Consider the following 13933-nt stretch of genomic DNA (forward strand, 5'->3'; position numbering starts at 1 on the left):
GCAAATTGCTTCTTTAGTATAAGTGTAGACGTATTCTATGTAACAGTAAAGTCAGTTTACTTTAATTTGCAATATTTTATATGTGAAAATTATATAAATTTATTATTATAGTTCGTAACACGGTTTACAACGTTGGATAAGTAGCGGATGTCCGGAATAGCTTTGCCCTCACAAATGATCGATCAAAATGATAAGGTATGTACTGTAAGTCGAACTGATCGATTTTTTTAAAACTTGAAATTAATTTAAAATTTTAATTTAAAAAATTTGTAAAAAAGAACTTATAATTAAGTTTTATAAATATGTTTTGGTTAATATATACGGTATATAGAAAACACGTCTAATTAGAATAAGTTAGATCAGTGTTTCTCAATCTCTAACGAATCGTCGCCCCCATCAACGTAGTATCGCCCCCTCAATAAAACCGTTACGTAGTATCGCCCCCTTCACTTCAAAATTCCGATGCCGCGGGCAAAGGCTAACGCCAAATTCGTACTGCATTGAATAGACTAGTGACTAGTATAATGTTATTTGTTTAATTATTGTACGATATAACGAATAAAATATCTAATTATTCTTAATATAATGTTTTACTATATCGCCCAGAAAATTATTTTTCGCCTCCCAAAATATAAATTGTTACTAATCGCCCCCTCAACATGGAAAAACGCCCACATGGGGGCGATATCGCCCCCGTTGAGAAACACTGAGTTAGATCATGTGCATCCTTGTTTATTACTTCTTACTTGTTAAATTGCTCCTATTTACAGTCTGACCAACCCAGGAAGGCACTCCCCTTAGGCGATGGACTAGTTTATTGACCATTGCAAGGGGTAAAGATGCATCATGTTACTGGTCAGCAGGGTTACCACTCCTTGGTTTTAAAACCCAGATCTGGGTTTTTCGACCTTCTCTTGGTTTCTAGGTTGTTTTTTTCTAATTTTCGTAAAATATGTTTTTTTTTTTTTTAAATATGACTTTACATATACAGTAGAGTCTCGATTACCCGACATAACGGGAGGGTAAAACGTCGGATAAGCAAAAATGTCAGATAATAGGGAAGAATTAAGAAAAGGTTTATTAACATCAAACTACGTTATACTTTTAAAAATTAAGCTCCTAAACATTATATTTTACAACAAATCAATAGAAAAAAATCAATATCAATAGAAAATCAATAGAAAAAAATCAATACACGGTAATGTTATACACTCATTTGTAGTATGAACATTGGTTCTTTATACCATTTGGTTGTTCCATTTTTACATATAATAAATTACACAGAATCTGATGACAGATGATTCTGTGTTTTCCGGTAACTCTTTGGCATCTGCTTCACTATCATCGACTGATTGCATTCTCATCTGATGGTCTGATTCGTAGTCACTGTCAGGAAGAAATTGTCATTTTTCTCCAAAGTTCTGAAGATAAATTCTCATAAGCAACAGGATAATGATATAAGTCATTTTATATTTATTGTATAAACACAAAATAACTTAAATAATAAAAAAAATAGATTTTAGAAACAAAAACGAAAAGCACGGTACTTTATTCGTTGAATCCTGAATCATGTGTAGTTAAAAACACTCAGATACACTTAAGCACCTGCTCAAGCTATGAAATCATACACCGCAATGATTTGCTATCGCAACACAAACAGCAAGATCTTAACTTCAGCTATTTAACTATTGAATCATCAAAAAACAGGTTGCTTGGTAAACAAGAGATCAGTAGGAAAAATCTTAGCTGTTCACTGTATGAATCCGAACCTGAACTAATTAGAGATGTAGTACAAGGAGTATAAGAAGGTACCAAAGGTATAAGAAGCGACAAGAAGAACATAAAGATTGTGCAGTACTATTAATGGAAAAAGAACAGAGTAGCTGTGAAATAACATTAACTATTGTGTAAATTAGGTAATAAATGGCTTTTTAAATTTGTATTATAGTGCAGTGGCGTACCGTTGTGGGGGCGGCAGGAGCGGCCCGCCCCGGGCGGCATATTTTAGGGGGCGGCAAAATTACCTTTTAGGGGGCGGCAAAATTTCACAATAAATAATAATAATAATATCTTGTAAAAATTTGAAACATCTATGAATCTATACTTGCATCGTGCCTACGATAGTGCTATCGTCCGGACAGTCCGAGAGTCGGCTCGCCGGGTGAACTAGTAACTTTTTCGTCCCAGGAATTCCTACGAAACCTTTTGACCTTTTTTTTTTCTTTTTTTGCTTGTACGATTCATTCGTGTTCATATACACCACTAATATCCATTAGAACTATTTTAAACAGGTCGCTACACTATCACCGAATTTTTCATTGCTTGTTCTGTGACTGAATTTTGGTCTTTTAAATTGAAATACCTAAATAAGGGGGCCGAAATTTTCCTCCGCCCCGGGCGGCTGACACCCACGGTACGCCACTGTTATAGTGTCTGTAATTATAACAGCATGAATGTACAGTACTATGATAAAGTATTTATAATTACATTTTAATCATGAATTTTTCTGGGTAAATAATCTGGATTTTTTCCCATCCAGATCCAAGTTTTTTCATATATCGCGAGTGGCAACGCTGCTGGTAAATAGTGTTCTCTCGCAAACGCCAGCAGNCGTCACTTCCGGCAGCACGCTGAGAGTTTGAATACGCCGATAGCAAACAAGTCCTGTTGATAAAGGCAAAAACAACTCTTTAGTCAATAAACCTGATATTTTAGGAACATATTGTCTGTATGGATCTAATATTTCACAAAACATAATATCACCAGAAAATAAATAAATATTTTAATAATTTTTGTTATAAATTATAATATTTTATAATATTATATTTATAATAAGTTAGTATTGTAATTTTTAGTTTACTTTTTTATGTAATAGTTTTTATGACTATGTAATGTATTTAAATTTAATACATCAAATTGAAAAGGAAGATAGAGTAACGTGATAGTTTAATCTCTAGCAATATTACAGAAGATTGAAATTATTCGGTTCTTCCAAAATGCTACAGAATGCCTATATATAATTGCATAAAAACTGATGGAACCAATAAAAAAATAATCAAACACTCAATTTTTTAATGGAGCATTTAAATAGCACTTAATTTTCAATTTGGTTCCAATTCATTCTGCTAGCTTTTGTCTAACAGCTTAAAAGGGGCAAATACAGCAGACTGACGCTGAAGTAGAGTCTCCAAACAGCAAAACTAGGTCAGTTTTTCACGACAATAATTAAAATGTCACTTCCAAATCGAATCAATTTACTTTTGAGGTCAATGTTCTGACTTTGTGAGTGTCAGAATCCGAAGTTAAGATCTGTTTCTCACATGTATTTCAGCCTAATTTTAGTTACAGCTTAAACAATTAAGAAATATAATTCATTCATTTATACCATCAGTTCATCAATATAAAGCATTTAGGTCTAGGTTAAGAACCCTCAGTAGAAAAAGTATAATATATAATTATGGACTTGTATTTAAATTTGATAATGATACATCTTTATTAAGATTTTACTCAAAATTAAACTCTGTTTAATGAAAAAGGCAAGAAAATATTTTAAAAGTTTGTTGTAATATGCATATATTTTGATATATTTAACTTGAAAAGATTTTAAGCAAACTTTTTAAAAATATATAATAATTTTAGTAATATTTATAGAAATGCATATCCTAACGTACAGTACAACTGAACACAAAATGTGTAATGTGAATTTTAAATTGTGTAGTGATAGTCTCATATTTGTGTAGTAATTAATTGTCTTATTTTCGATTTTATAAGTCTCTCATTTCTTTTTTCTGGTTATGTTGAAGTTAAAATATTTATATAAATTACACAGTATGCGGTAAAACCTGTACAAAACGTAACTCGAATAAAAAGGAAACTAGCCTAAACGGAGAAAATTCTTTAGAACGAAGTGATTTTTCTATGTTAAAGAATCTGTTCGAAACGGAAACCTGCCAAACCAGGAAAAAATATTCGGTACCGTGCGATTCCGGTTTATACAGGTTTTACTGTATATTTTATTCTGTCCACGAAAAAGAGCTTTGGACGGAATGTTGGTAGGATTTACCATTTGTTTCAAATACGTACAATCGAATATATTTTTATGTATCCACAACATCAACATTATCATTTAAATATCACGAAACGTAAGAAGGGAACGTTAGCCCAGGTGCTTCGATGTTACGTCAAGAGTCACGTGATCGATTCCGGTGTACTATTTCTGACTTATTTACCCACAATTAAGCGATTGCCAAAATTTCGCTATTCTTATTAAAATTCAAATAATTAAGATATTTTTTTAATTCAGATAATTAGTAAAAATCATCATTCACATGACACGATACACACACGATACACATTGTCTGCGTTCGGCAGTCAACAGCAGTAACTGAGAAAAGGTGTTTCAATCTGGAGCTGTTACATTGCTGAATGATGAGGGACGTATGCGTTGGAACAGGAAACAGCCATCATTGGTCAGTTTAAGCAAGCGATAGGTAGCGTAAATGAAATACTCTATTAAATATGACGTCAAAACACCAAACATGTTCCGAAACAGCGCTACTTCAGCACAAATATACTCGACAGTTCACAGTCGTCCGACAGACAACAGTGACAGACTGGACAATAAAACTCCAGTTGGGATACAATTTTTATAAATTGAATATTAAAACCTTTACGTTATAACTCGTATACAATACTATTCATCTTTGAATTACAATTTATGCAATTTGACATTTTTCAAACAGTTTAAAAATTCGAACAGCATATCAAAAAGCGGGACTGTCCCGCCTAATTACAATATCTGATCACTTTATTTGAACTATAATCCACAACTACAACGCACTTGTCCTGTATTAAATTATATCACATGCAGGCGCACAGTGCACACTGCAAATGTCTAACCATTAAGATCGAACGGTGATTGAAATTAATAAATAATTGTACAGATATAAGATTTGTTACTGTACTTATTTTCGTCTAAGAATAGCACGAAAAATTACACATTCGGCATTAAAAAAATAATAATATATGAAATAAGAGACATTGAAAAGCTATCAAATGTCTATAAAATTTAATCGCGTAATTATAGGAATATTCGATAAGTCGTTTAAAATTATAATTAATTAATACACGCTTTATAGCAAACATCCATTAAATATTATTTATAATTAAACGAATTTTATAATGTAAACGAAAATTAAAAATTAATTTATTAAATTATGTACGAATAAAGAAATGAATTGAAAGAGACGCCTAATTTAAATATATGTACCGTTCGTACAAACGGTCGAAAATTTAATAAAATTAACAAATTTAAAAGTATAAAAGTGATTTTAAAAAAAGATAATATCAATATTAAATGTATTTTATTGATAATATATAATTATCAATATTTAAAATATATTTCACGAACCAATAATAATAGACAATAAATTTGACGCGAGACTATTATTTAAAGACGTCATTTCAACTATTGTCGTCTGTATTTTGGAAAGGAGACGAAAATGGCGACTTCTGGACGCTACGGCAACGTTATAAAAGTAATTTAACTTTATTAACAATAAAAAATAGTCTTAACTGAATATATTTTAATATGTAATTGTATTAAAATATGTAAGAGTTGGCGATAATTTTCAAATTCGGCTTCAAAATTGGCGCCGTGTTCGATTGATAAATTAAACATGGCGCCGATTTGTAAGTAAAGGTTTATGCATTTACAGTACCGGTAACTTAAATTTTAAAAAAATTTAATTTCATTGCTCGTAATGAATTGATATTTAAATGTTTTTTGTGTATTGTAGCAATGCATTTGTGAAAGACCTAAGGGAGTTATCTTTTGCACATCGTGCGGAATGTTTGATAAAGGAAGGATTAGAACGTCGTGCGAAATTCATCCGAGGATGATTTATTTGATGGATTGGGATAACTTCTGCCCGAATTGCAGAGGACAAATGACACTCGTTGAATACCAATCGAATAGAAGTGAATCCAGTGTCATCGAGACAAACATATAAATTGTATTATTTTTTTCTTTTTTTAAACTATATCATTCTAATATAATTTATCTAAATATTACATGTCAGTAAAAACTAATAAATGTTATTGTTTTTCTTTACTGTTTAATATTTTAATAATTTCGTAAGTTTTGAAAATAACTGGTGGTGTTTCTAATCCGTGATTTTAAAAATTTGCATTAATTTAGTTGAGATTGGTTTGATTTTAAAAGAAAAATCTGAATTGCGTATATTTCAGTTTGTTTTTATATTGCAAAAACTGATTTTCAAAGTATCAAATCTTAGTATTAAGTCTATTTTCTAGTATTATTTCGGGATTCGAAAAATTATCAAAAATTCGAAGTTCTAAATGACCTACTGTATATTGTAATTCGTTTTCTACTGAAGAATAAACATAGCATTGCAAAAGGGCCAAGCTAGAAAAGCACAAATTAGCCTATACATACAATTTTTTTAAATAGAAGCTATAGTTTTTCGATGTGGTTTTTAACAACTCTCAATACAAATTTTTTCGAACACATCTTGCACCTTACTTTGTTTAGCATTTATTATAACAAAATGTTAATCTATAAATATAAAAAATTCTTGTTGGTTTGCGCTTTATATAAATCTTTGGTTCAGACCGGATTTTAAGAATAAAGTTTGTATGAGTATTACTTAGACTCTAGAATCGACACTAAGCTATAGTCTATAGTGCCTCAAAATATTAGTTTAGGAGCAGCGAGCCTCGCGTATATTATACGAAGGTTACTCTGAAAGTTTTTGCAATACAAGAAAACTATCCGTGAGTGAGTACTGTTCATTATTATTTTTTAATAAGCTTTTTAATAAATAATTTTTGTAATAAACTTCACATGACACATTGAAATTTGTTTAGCATAATCTCTCTTAATCTAAATGAGACAACCCTCTTTCTAATAGTAACAATGGAACTTTCTAGAGAAGCACTTTGTGTAGTGATTTATTATTATTTTTGTGATAGACTGAATGATAGACTTACTTATAAATGATGGAAATCGGCTTTTGGAGATGATGCTCCATTCTTTACTATTATGTTCAGGTGGTAAAGTTTCAGAGGTGTCTTCCTTCCATAATGAACCACGTGAAGGGCGACCACGAACGGCAGTGACTCCTAAAAATATAACTGATGCCCAACGTACGATTGTAGAAGACCATAGATATACCTATGAAATGATACAAGAGAGACTACAAAAGTGATGTTTGCTGTTTTTTCGTAGCACTGGTCTGGCAAACCAATTAAGCTTGATAACAGAAGACAGTAACGTCTAATTAGTACACTACAGTTTGTCGTCTTAGAAACCTGGAGTCACTGAAAATTAGAGATCAAATTTTGCATTCATCATCTCACACACTGCCAAGAAGGCTGTTGATTTCTTTCAACCTCAAATATCATTAATTATAAATAATTAATTAAAACAAAGTTGGTTTGATTATGACTCATTTTTACTCTAACATCGTTTCCACTGTGGAATTTGTATTGAAGGCGCAGAAATCAAAAGGGATAAAATCTTTAGAGAGAGAAATATCTTTAACTGGCAAGTTAGAAATAAATAGGAAATCAAGAGTTAAAAATGATTGTTCTAACACTGAAAGTTTTAAAAGATGAAAAATAAATATATACTTCAATATCCAGTTTATTAGTAATATTTTTATAAAATTATCCAAAATTTTATTACGGTTACGAATTTAATGTAAGCTGAACAACTTTCTTGCCGATATATATCTTGTTTCTCCTTCTTGCAAAAAAGTGCAATCTGCAAATGATGTAAAAATGTACATTTGCTGTTATAACACTTGCTAGAAATCCAATTCTAAATTCACGTGCCTCTTCGTAAAAGCTGACGATTTCAGCCTCGTCTCTCTAAAAACAGACGAATCAACAATCGTGTGTTACTAAAAACATAAAACTAAAATAACTAAAAATGCTAAAAAACCCCATTAAAAATACACACGAGTTGATGCAACTCTCGACAATTTAGCCTACCGGATAGAGCAGGGATGACCAACAGTTGTTGCCCCCGGGCCGAATTGGAAAGAATTTTCACGGGCCGAACCAGAGGCTGCCCTAGGAAGATTTTGAGGTTGTGCGCGATCTCATTGTACATAGATGTTATAGATACATTTTTCACATTATCATGCTTTATCAACATTCTACGCTGTACTTAAGAGATTTGTAATGTAGGGTTAATTCTAAACACGCAGTGGGTTGTTGACTTTTTTTTTTAGACGTCAGAATTTTTCATCGAGCTATTCGGACTTGAGTAGCTAATATTGAAAGGTTAATTGCGGGGTCGCTTAAATTTATTAAATTAAAAAAAAAACACAACACGTGTTTAATTAATTAATGCATTTAAGAGAAAACAGAATTCCACTCATATCAATTGTATCGGAAAGGGCATTCTCGGTAGCCGGACTTTTCATTACTAAAATAAGAATCAAATTGAGTGATCGGAGTATTGACCATCTTTCATTTTTAAAATCTTATAAAAATTTACAATAATATTTTGTATTGTTTTTATTTAAAAAGACGAAAATTACCTTCTAACTTAGAAGTTTGATCTAAGTTCATTTTTTTTCTTTAAATTTTCAACTCATTTCAAAGTGTTGTTGTTGTTGTAAGCAGTTTCCAGCAAACTTTAATAATTTTTTCTATTTGTGAAAATTTATACGTAATTCAAAGGTAATTTTTAATATCTTATACAGGTAGCCCTCGGTTTACGCCGCAGTTCCGTTCCTACAAAAGCTGGCGTAAAACGAACCCGTATTTACAGTGAGGTATAGGGTTAGGTTCTACATAAGTGAAAAATAAGCTAATAATTTTGTTTATTAATACAATATAATACAAAATACATAAAAATACATTTTAAAAATTAAAAATTTATATCATAAATAAAGTTAAATGTTTTTATTTAAAAATTTTAGTTTCGAATTTTTTACATTTTTCGGAAAAAAGTATCCATCTTTAATTGTTTACATTTTTGATTTCTTTCATTAAGAATTTCGGAATACGGTCGAATATGACGCTCCTTTTTACATTTGCACTTCGCTCCTAAGAGTGTCTGACTCACAAACTTCATCCGTCAAACTTTCCTTACACAGCATTATTAATATGATTTTAGAGGTTGCAGAACGTATAATTATTTTTCGTTTTTTAAAGTAATTTATCGTTTGATTTCAAGATATTTTGTATATCTTTAAAAATAATTAATTTTATTCCGGGAAACAGTTCACTTTTATCCTGGAATCCCGGGACAAGCAAAAGACAGAGAAATGAGTAACTCTAATACCGGACGATCGGACAGCCGTCTATCGGGATCAGCTGTCCCTAGAACAAAGGGTGAGCACAATAGCAGCACCCCAGTTTATCTGATAACCATGACTAGTGATGTACCGGATCGTTAAAAATGTATATCCGCAGATACGGATACGGATCATTAGTGTCTAGATCCACGGATACGGATCTCTACTTTAGTACTTAGTCGGCGCCGGTCCGTGTGACCTTGGACCGATAGTTGACACTTTGCGTTAATAACGCGACGTGTTTTGACTTGCACTGCGCGTGTTTTTGTTTATAGTGTGAAAGTGTGCTAAATTAGAATTCACCACAAAGGCAGACAGGATAAAGTAACAAAAGTTGATATAATTTTCCAATTAAGGTATTTCGCGTCTTTATACAGATTCTATTTCGGGGGATTCCAACTTCACGGTGCAAACAGTAGCATGCGAAATTACAGCGATAATAATAGTTCGCTGTATCCAAAGCACGTGTACAATACAGATCCCGATCGCGACAATATAACCCGGAACCTTAAAACTAACCTTAAACACTAACTTAACACTAATAACAGAAAAAGGGATAGAATTAAGAAGACAGAAAAAATGGTAGATAAGATAGAAATAGGGATATCTGGGGTTTTGTCCCTTTTTTCGGCTTGTTTCTTTATGCGTACTATTGGGTGGGATAACACACGTCCTTCTCCTATAACTGGCCACTTCTCTTCTACAATAATTAGGATTTTTTCCTTCCACAGTCGTCAATACGACCTTAAAACATGATCTTTTTTCTGAACTTATTTCTGAACTATCCGGTCATTGAAAATACGACTCCCAGTATTCTCACCTCGTCCGTACACTCTGCCGTCCGGTTTACGAATGACCTGCTACGTCACTTCTCTTTTTTCTCCGGCTCCTGTTTACACCTTTGCTCCTCAAATTTCTAGGAACTGCTCATCCCACCCAAGGGACAGGGAATAGATAAGAAAGTTCTAGAAGAAAATAGAACAATAGAACAAAGGGTAGAAAGAAGAAACGAAACTAAACTAAAATTAATATTTACAAAAATATAGCGTACCGCCACAATAGTTTAGTGCAGTGTTTCCCAACCTTTTTTGTGCTATGCCCCACCTAAGCCTTTCTAAAATTCTTATGTCTCCCTAACATATACAGCGGCTATACGGTTAACTTAAACTCTGGACAAGTCCATTTTCGAATTGCCCTCCTTAGCAATCCAATTGCCCCCTGTGGGGCGTGGGCCCCACGTTGGGAAACACTGGTTTGTGGCTAGTGTGACACGGGATAGCGTAGATTACGTTTGTGTTTTTGGAGAGTGTTGAGTTAAATTAAAATAAAAACAATGCCGACAAAAAAATTTAGTAGTGTAATATGGAAATATTTTACGATAGTAAATGACGAATGTGCTATTGCTACCTATCTTTAAAATTTCATATAAGTAATGAAATTCATTAAGATAAAAGATCCGTTAAAGATCCGCTAAAAAGTAACGTATACGGATATGGATCTTTTTTTTCCCTCGGATATCCGCGGATACGGATATCCGGCACATCACTAACCATGACTTTCTGATAGTACCTGTAGTGCCATCTGGTAAAAAAATTAAAAAAGAAATTAATGCAAAAAAGAATGTACTGTAATTAAAAAAAAACAAATATTGTATTCACTTAATTACCACAATAATATATCCTGGAACATTATCAGAATTAAGAAAATACTATTCAGATATGACAATATCAGAGATGTTAGGTGTAGAAAACCAAATACCCTAATTGCATATAGGACGAGGTGTGACGATTAAAATAAAATTAGATTTATTAATACAACTGTAATTTTATTTCGTTTAATCACAAATAAAATATCAAATGCACGTAAATGGGATATAATCGGGAACCTTTCTTGTTTTTTTTTGCCAATTTTTAAAAACAAAAGTATTTTTATCTGGGCCGTTTGAATCGTTCTTGTGTATTGTCAGGAGTAAAGATGAAATTGAATTGAATTCCAAAATTACACGGAAGCCCGATATAAGTTTTAATTCATTCCCACGTGAAAACAGATTCGTAATCAGAATTCGAAGAAACTCATAGGTGTAATCGACTAATAAATTACTGGCATTTTTGCGAGACAATGTGTGCATTTACGTGCATTTGATATTTTACTCGTGATTAAACGAAATAAAATTAGAATTGTATTTAAAGTTATATTCAAAATAAAATTAATTTATTAAGTCATACCACGTCCTATATTCGAGGTCGTCTTATATGGGAGTAAATACGGTAACTTATATCTTATTTCATCGACCCCGTTGGGAACCCCTGGTTTAAAGTATCTTGAATAACCCTTGTATTCGAGATTGAGTAGCCGATATTAAAATATCATCTGCATACATTATACGGTTGGTTTCTGGTAGAAATTCAAAAAGATCATTAACAATTATTAAACATTAAGGTCAATAAGGAACCTTTTGTGGGAAACCAGAAGTGGGCTGGAATCACACTAAAAATTATAATCTTTTTTTAAGCCATTTAACGAAAGGGTATGAACTTAAACTTCATGCCCAAATAAGGACATGCTTGATGGAATTGTTAGAAAAGTCTCAGGTTAAAACAGTAGATGAATGCAAGTCCTAAGATCGAACATCTTCGATAGGAATCCAGTTGACAGTCGGCATTGACTCTTCCCGCAACCTGGGATCCGATCTCGTTACATTTCGTAACGATAGGGGACCAATTATAGAACTGGGGCGAGTCGGCATCGGCCTATCGGAATGTTTGGTCTGGGACCCGAAAAACGGGCATTTTCAAGGACACGGAGAGCTTCTCCCCGTCTTCTGTGTGTGTGGCACGATAACCCGAAAAGAAATCGCCTCTGTACCTCGACTTCGAACGGACTCTCTCCAAACGCCCCGGAGCCATCAGCTCCTGCGAAAACATCTGAGAACTTTCCTTTTTGGACCTTCATCCGGAAAAAAGGACCCAGAAGATTTGGCCTCCGCCGCCCGTTAAGTGTGTATTACTGTTGTAAGAAATTTTTTTGTTACAATAAATCGTGTAACTGTGGAATTTCTCTGTGCAAAATGCTCCCACTCACGCTTCTGAGTGACTCGGACATTCTGACGTCACACGCGGTTCGGCAATCTCTCACTTTGTTAGATATAACGCTACTTCAAATTCATTTATACAGTAATTATTTGCTATTTGTCCAGTATTTTAATAAATCTTCTGAACAGGACTTAAGTTGATAACTTTTAAGGACTTTCCATATTAATTTAATAAAATCTCAATGAGCTTTCCTATTGAAAACAGGTGTGATAAGTCAAAATTTACAGCAAATTTGCATATAGCTGTTCAGATTTATTGAAATAGAGTTGTTTACTTTCACATATTTACGATTTGACAAATATAATAGCCAGCACAATGGTATACCTTTCAATCCTATATTTTTCAATTTGCTTTCAAGAACCACTATATCAACACCATCAAATGCTTCAGAAAAATCAACAAATACTGATACGACTAAGTGGGATTTGTCAAGTTCCATAGTAACTAGTTGCTATCAGTAGTAGAGAGATTCTTTTCATTACTGTATTATTATGAATTACTTTATTTTTACTATAATTGCTGGATCTCGTATAAAAATGTTTTCAATAATCTTTGCTGTGGCTGGATTTATTGAAAATTATAGACCAATTATTATAAGATGTGGTTCCTTTTTTTTCCTTGTAAATTGGTAAGACAAGATTGATTGATTTAATTCATCTGGAAAAATCCATGTTATCTGTTTTAATATTTCATATTAATATTGAAATGTATTGTGGTTTATTCAATATTAATATATCTAATAAACATATATGTCACAATAATACAATAATCATCACATGATTGTTTAATGAGCTAACTGAGCATTTCGCGCGGCGTATATAGATGCCTGCCGTGTGCATATATCCTGCTTACTCTATATTCTCATTGGATATAGATATCGATATTGAGGGCGGTATTCACCTCCTTCATCAGTTAGTATCGATTTCTACTCATTTTTATATTTTTAACTAATTACAATTCATAAAATTTCTTAGTGTATAAGCGTAATCCTAAATAATATTTTTAAGTAAGGGATAAATTAATTAAATCAGGCAAGTAGACGGGCTCACCACCTACTAAAAAGCGCAAATCTACAAGTCGTAGATTCCTGTATGGAACCGGGGGAAGCAGCTCCAACTACTTCAACCGGTTTATTTCTAATCTTTATCTAAATAACAACCTGTTACTTGTTTATTATTAATCATATGTGATTCCATACAGATGACTGCTATAGTACTATGGACAAAAAAGGGGACAGTAGAAACAAAAAAACCAACGGGAGCAACTCTTGTAGGAGGCTGGTCTTGCTCTTATGACCAAATACAAGGGATCGATCAATATCTGGCATACCTCTCTTTAGATTTATAAATTTATAATTGTATCATATTTCTTGTGGAGTACATTCAACAAGAACAAAAGAACCAGAACTTCTATTTGAAGATGTATCAAATTTGTTGGTGTTGTAAAACCATCTATTTTATGGTAATGATTTGCAGATATTGCTGATGACATCTTCGTCATTATAAGTTT

At 32.5% G+C, this 13933-nt stretch overlaps 1 protein-coding gene across 1 annotated transcript; it reads left to right on the plus strand.

The window, feature by feature from the left end:
- On the plus strand, window positions 1–6081 carry LOC111629459 (uncharacterized protein CG13380-like). Its single transcript, XM_023373371.1, has 2 exons — window positions 1–195; window positions 5799–6081. The coding sequence occupies exons 1-2, from the start codon at window positions 148–150 to the stop codon at window positions 6009–6011; spliced, it is 261 nt and encodes an 86-aa protein (XP_023229139.1). The 5' UTR covers window positions 1–147; the 3' UTR covers window positions 6012–6081.
- Window positions 6082–13933: the final 7852 nt, after the last annotated feature.

Source organism: Centruroides sculpturatus, unplaced genomic scaffold (assembly GCF_000671375.1).
Source record: "Centruroides sculpturatus isolate CEXI.00-Female unplaced genomic scaffold, Cexi_2.0 scaffold85, whole genome shotgun sequence".
NCBI classification, from domain to species: domain Eukaryota; kingdom Metazoa; phylum Arthropoda; class Arachnida; order Scorpiones; family Buthidae; genus Centruroides; species Centruroides sculpturatus.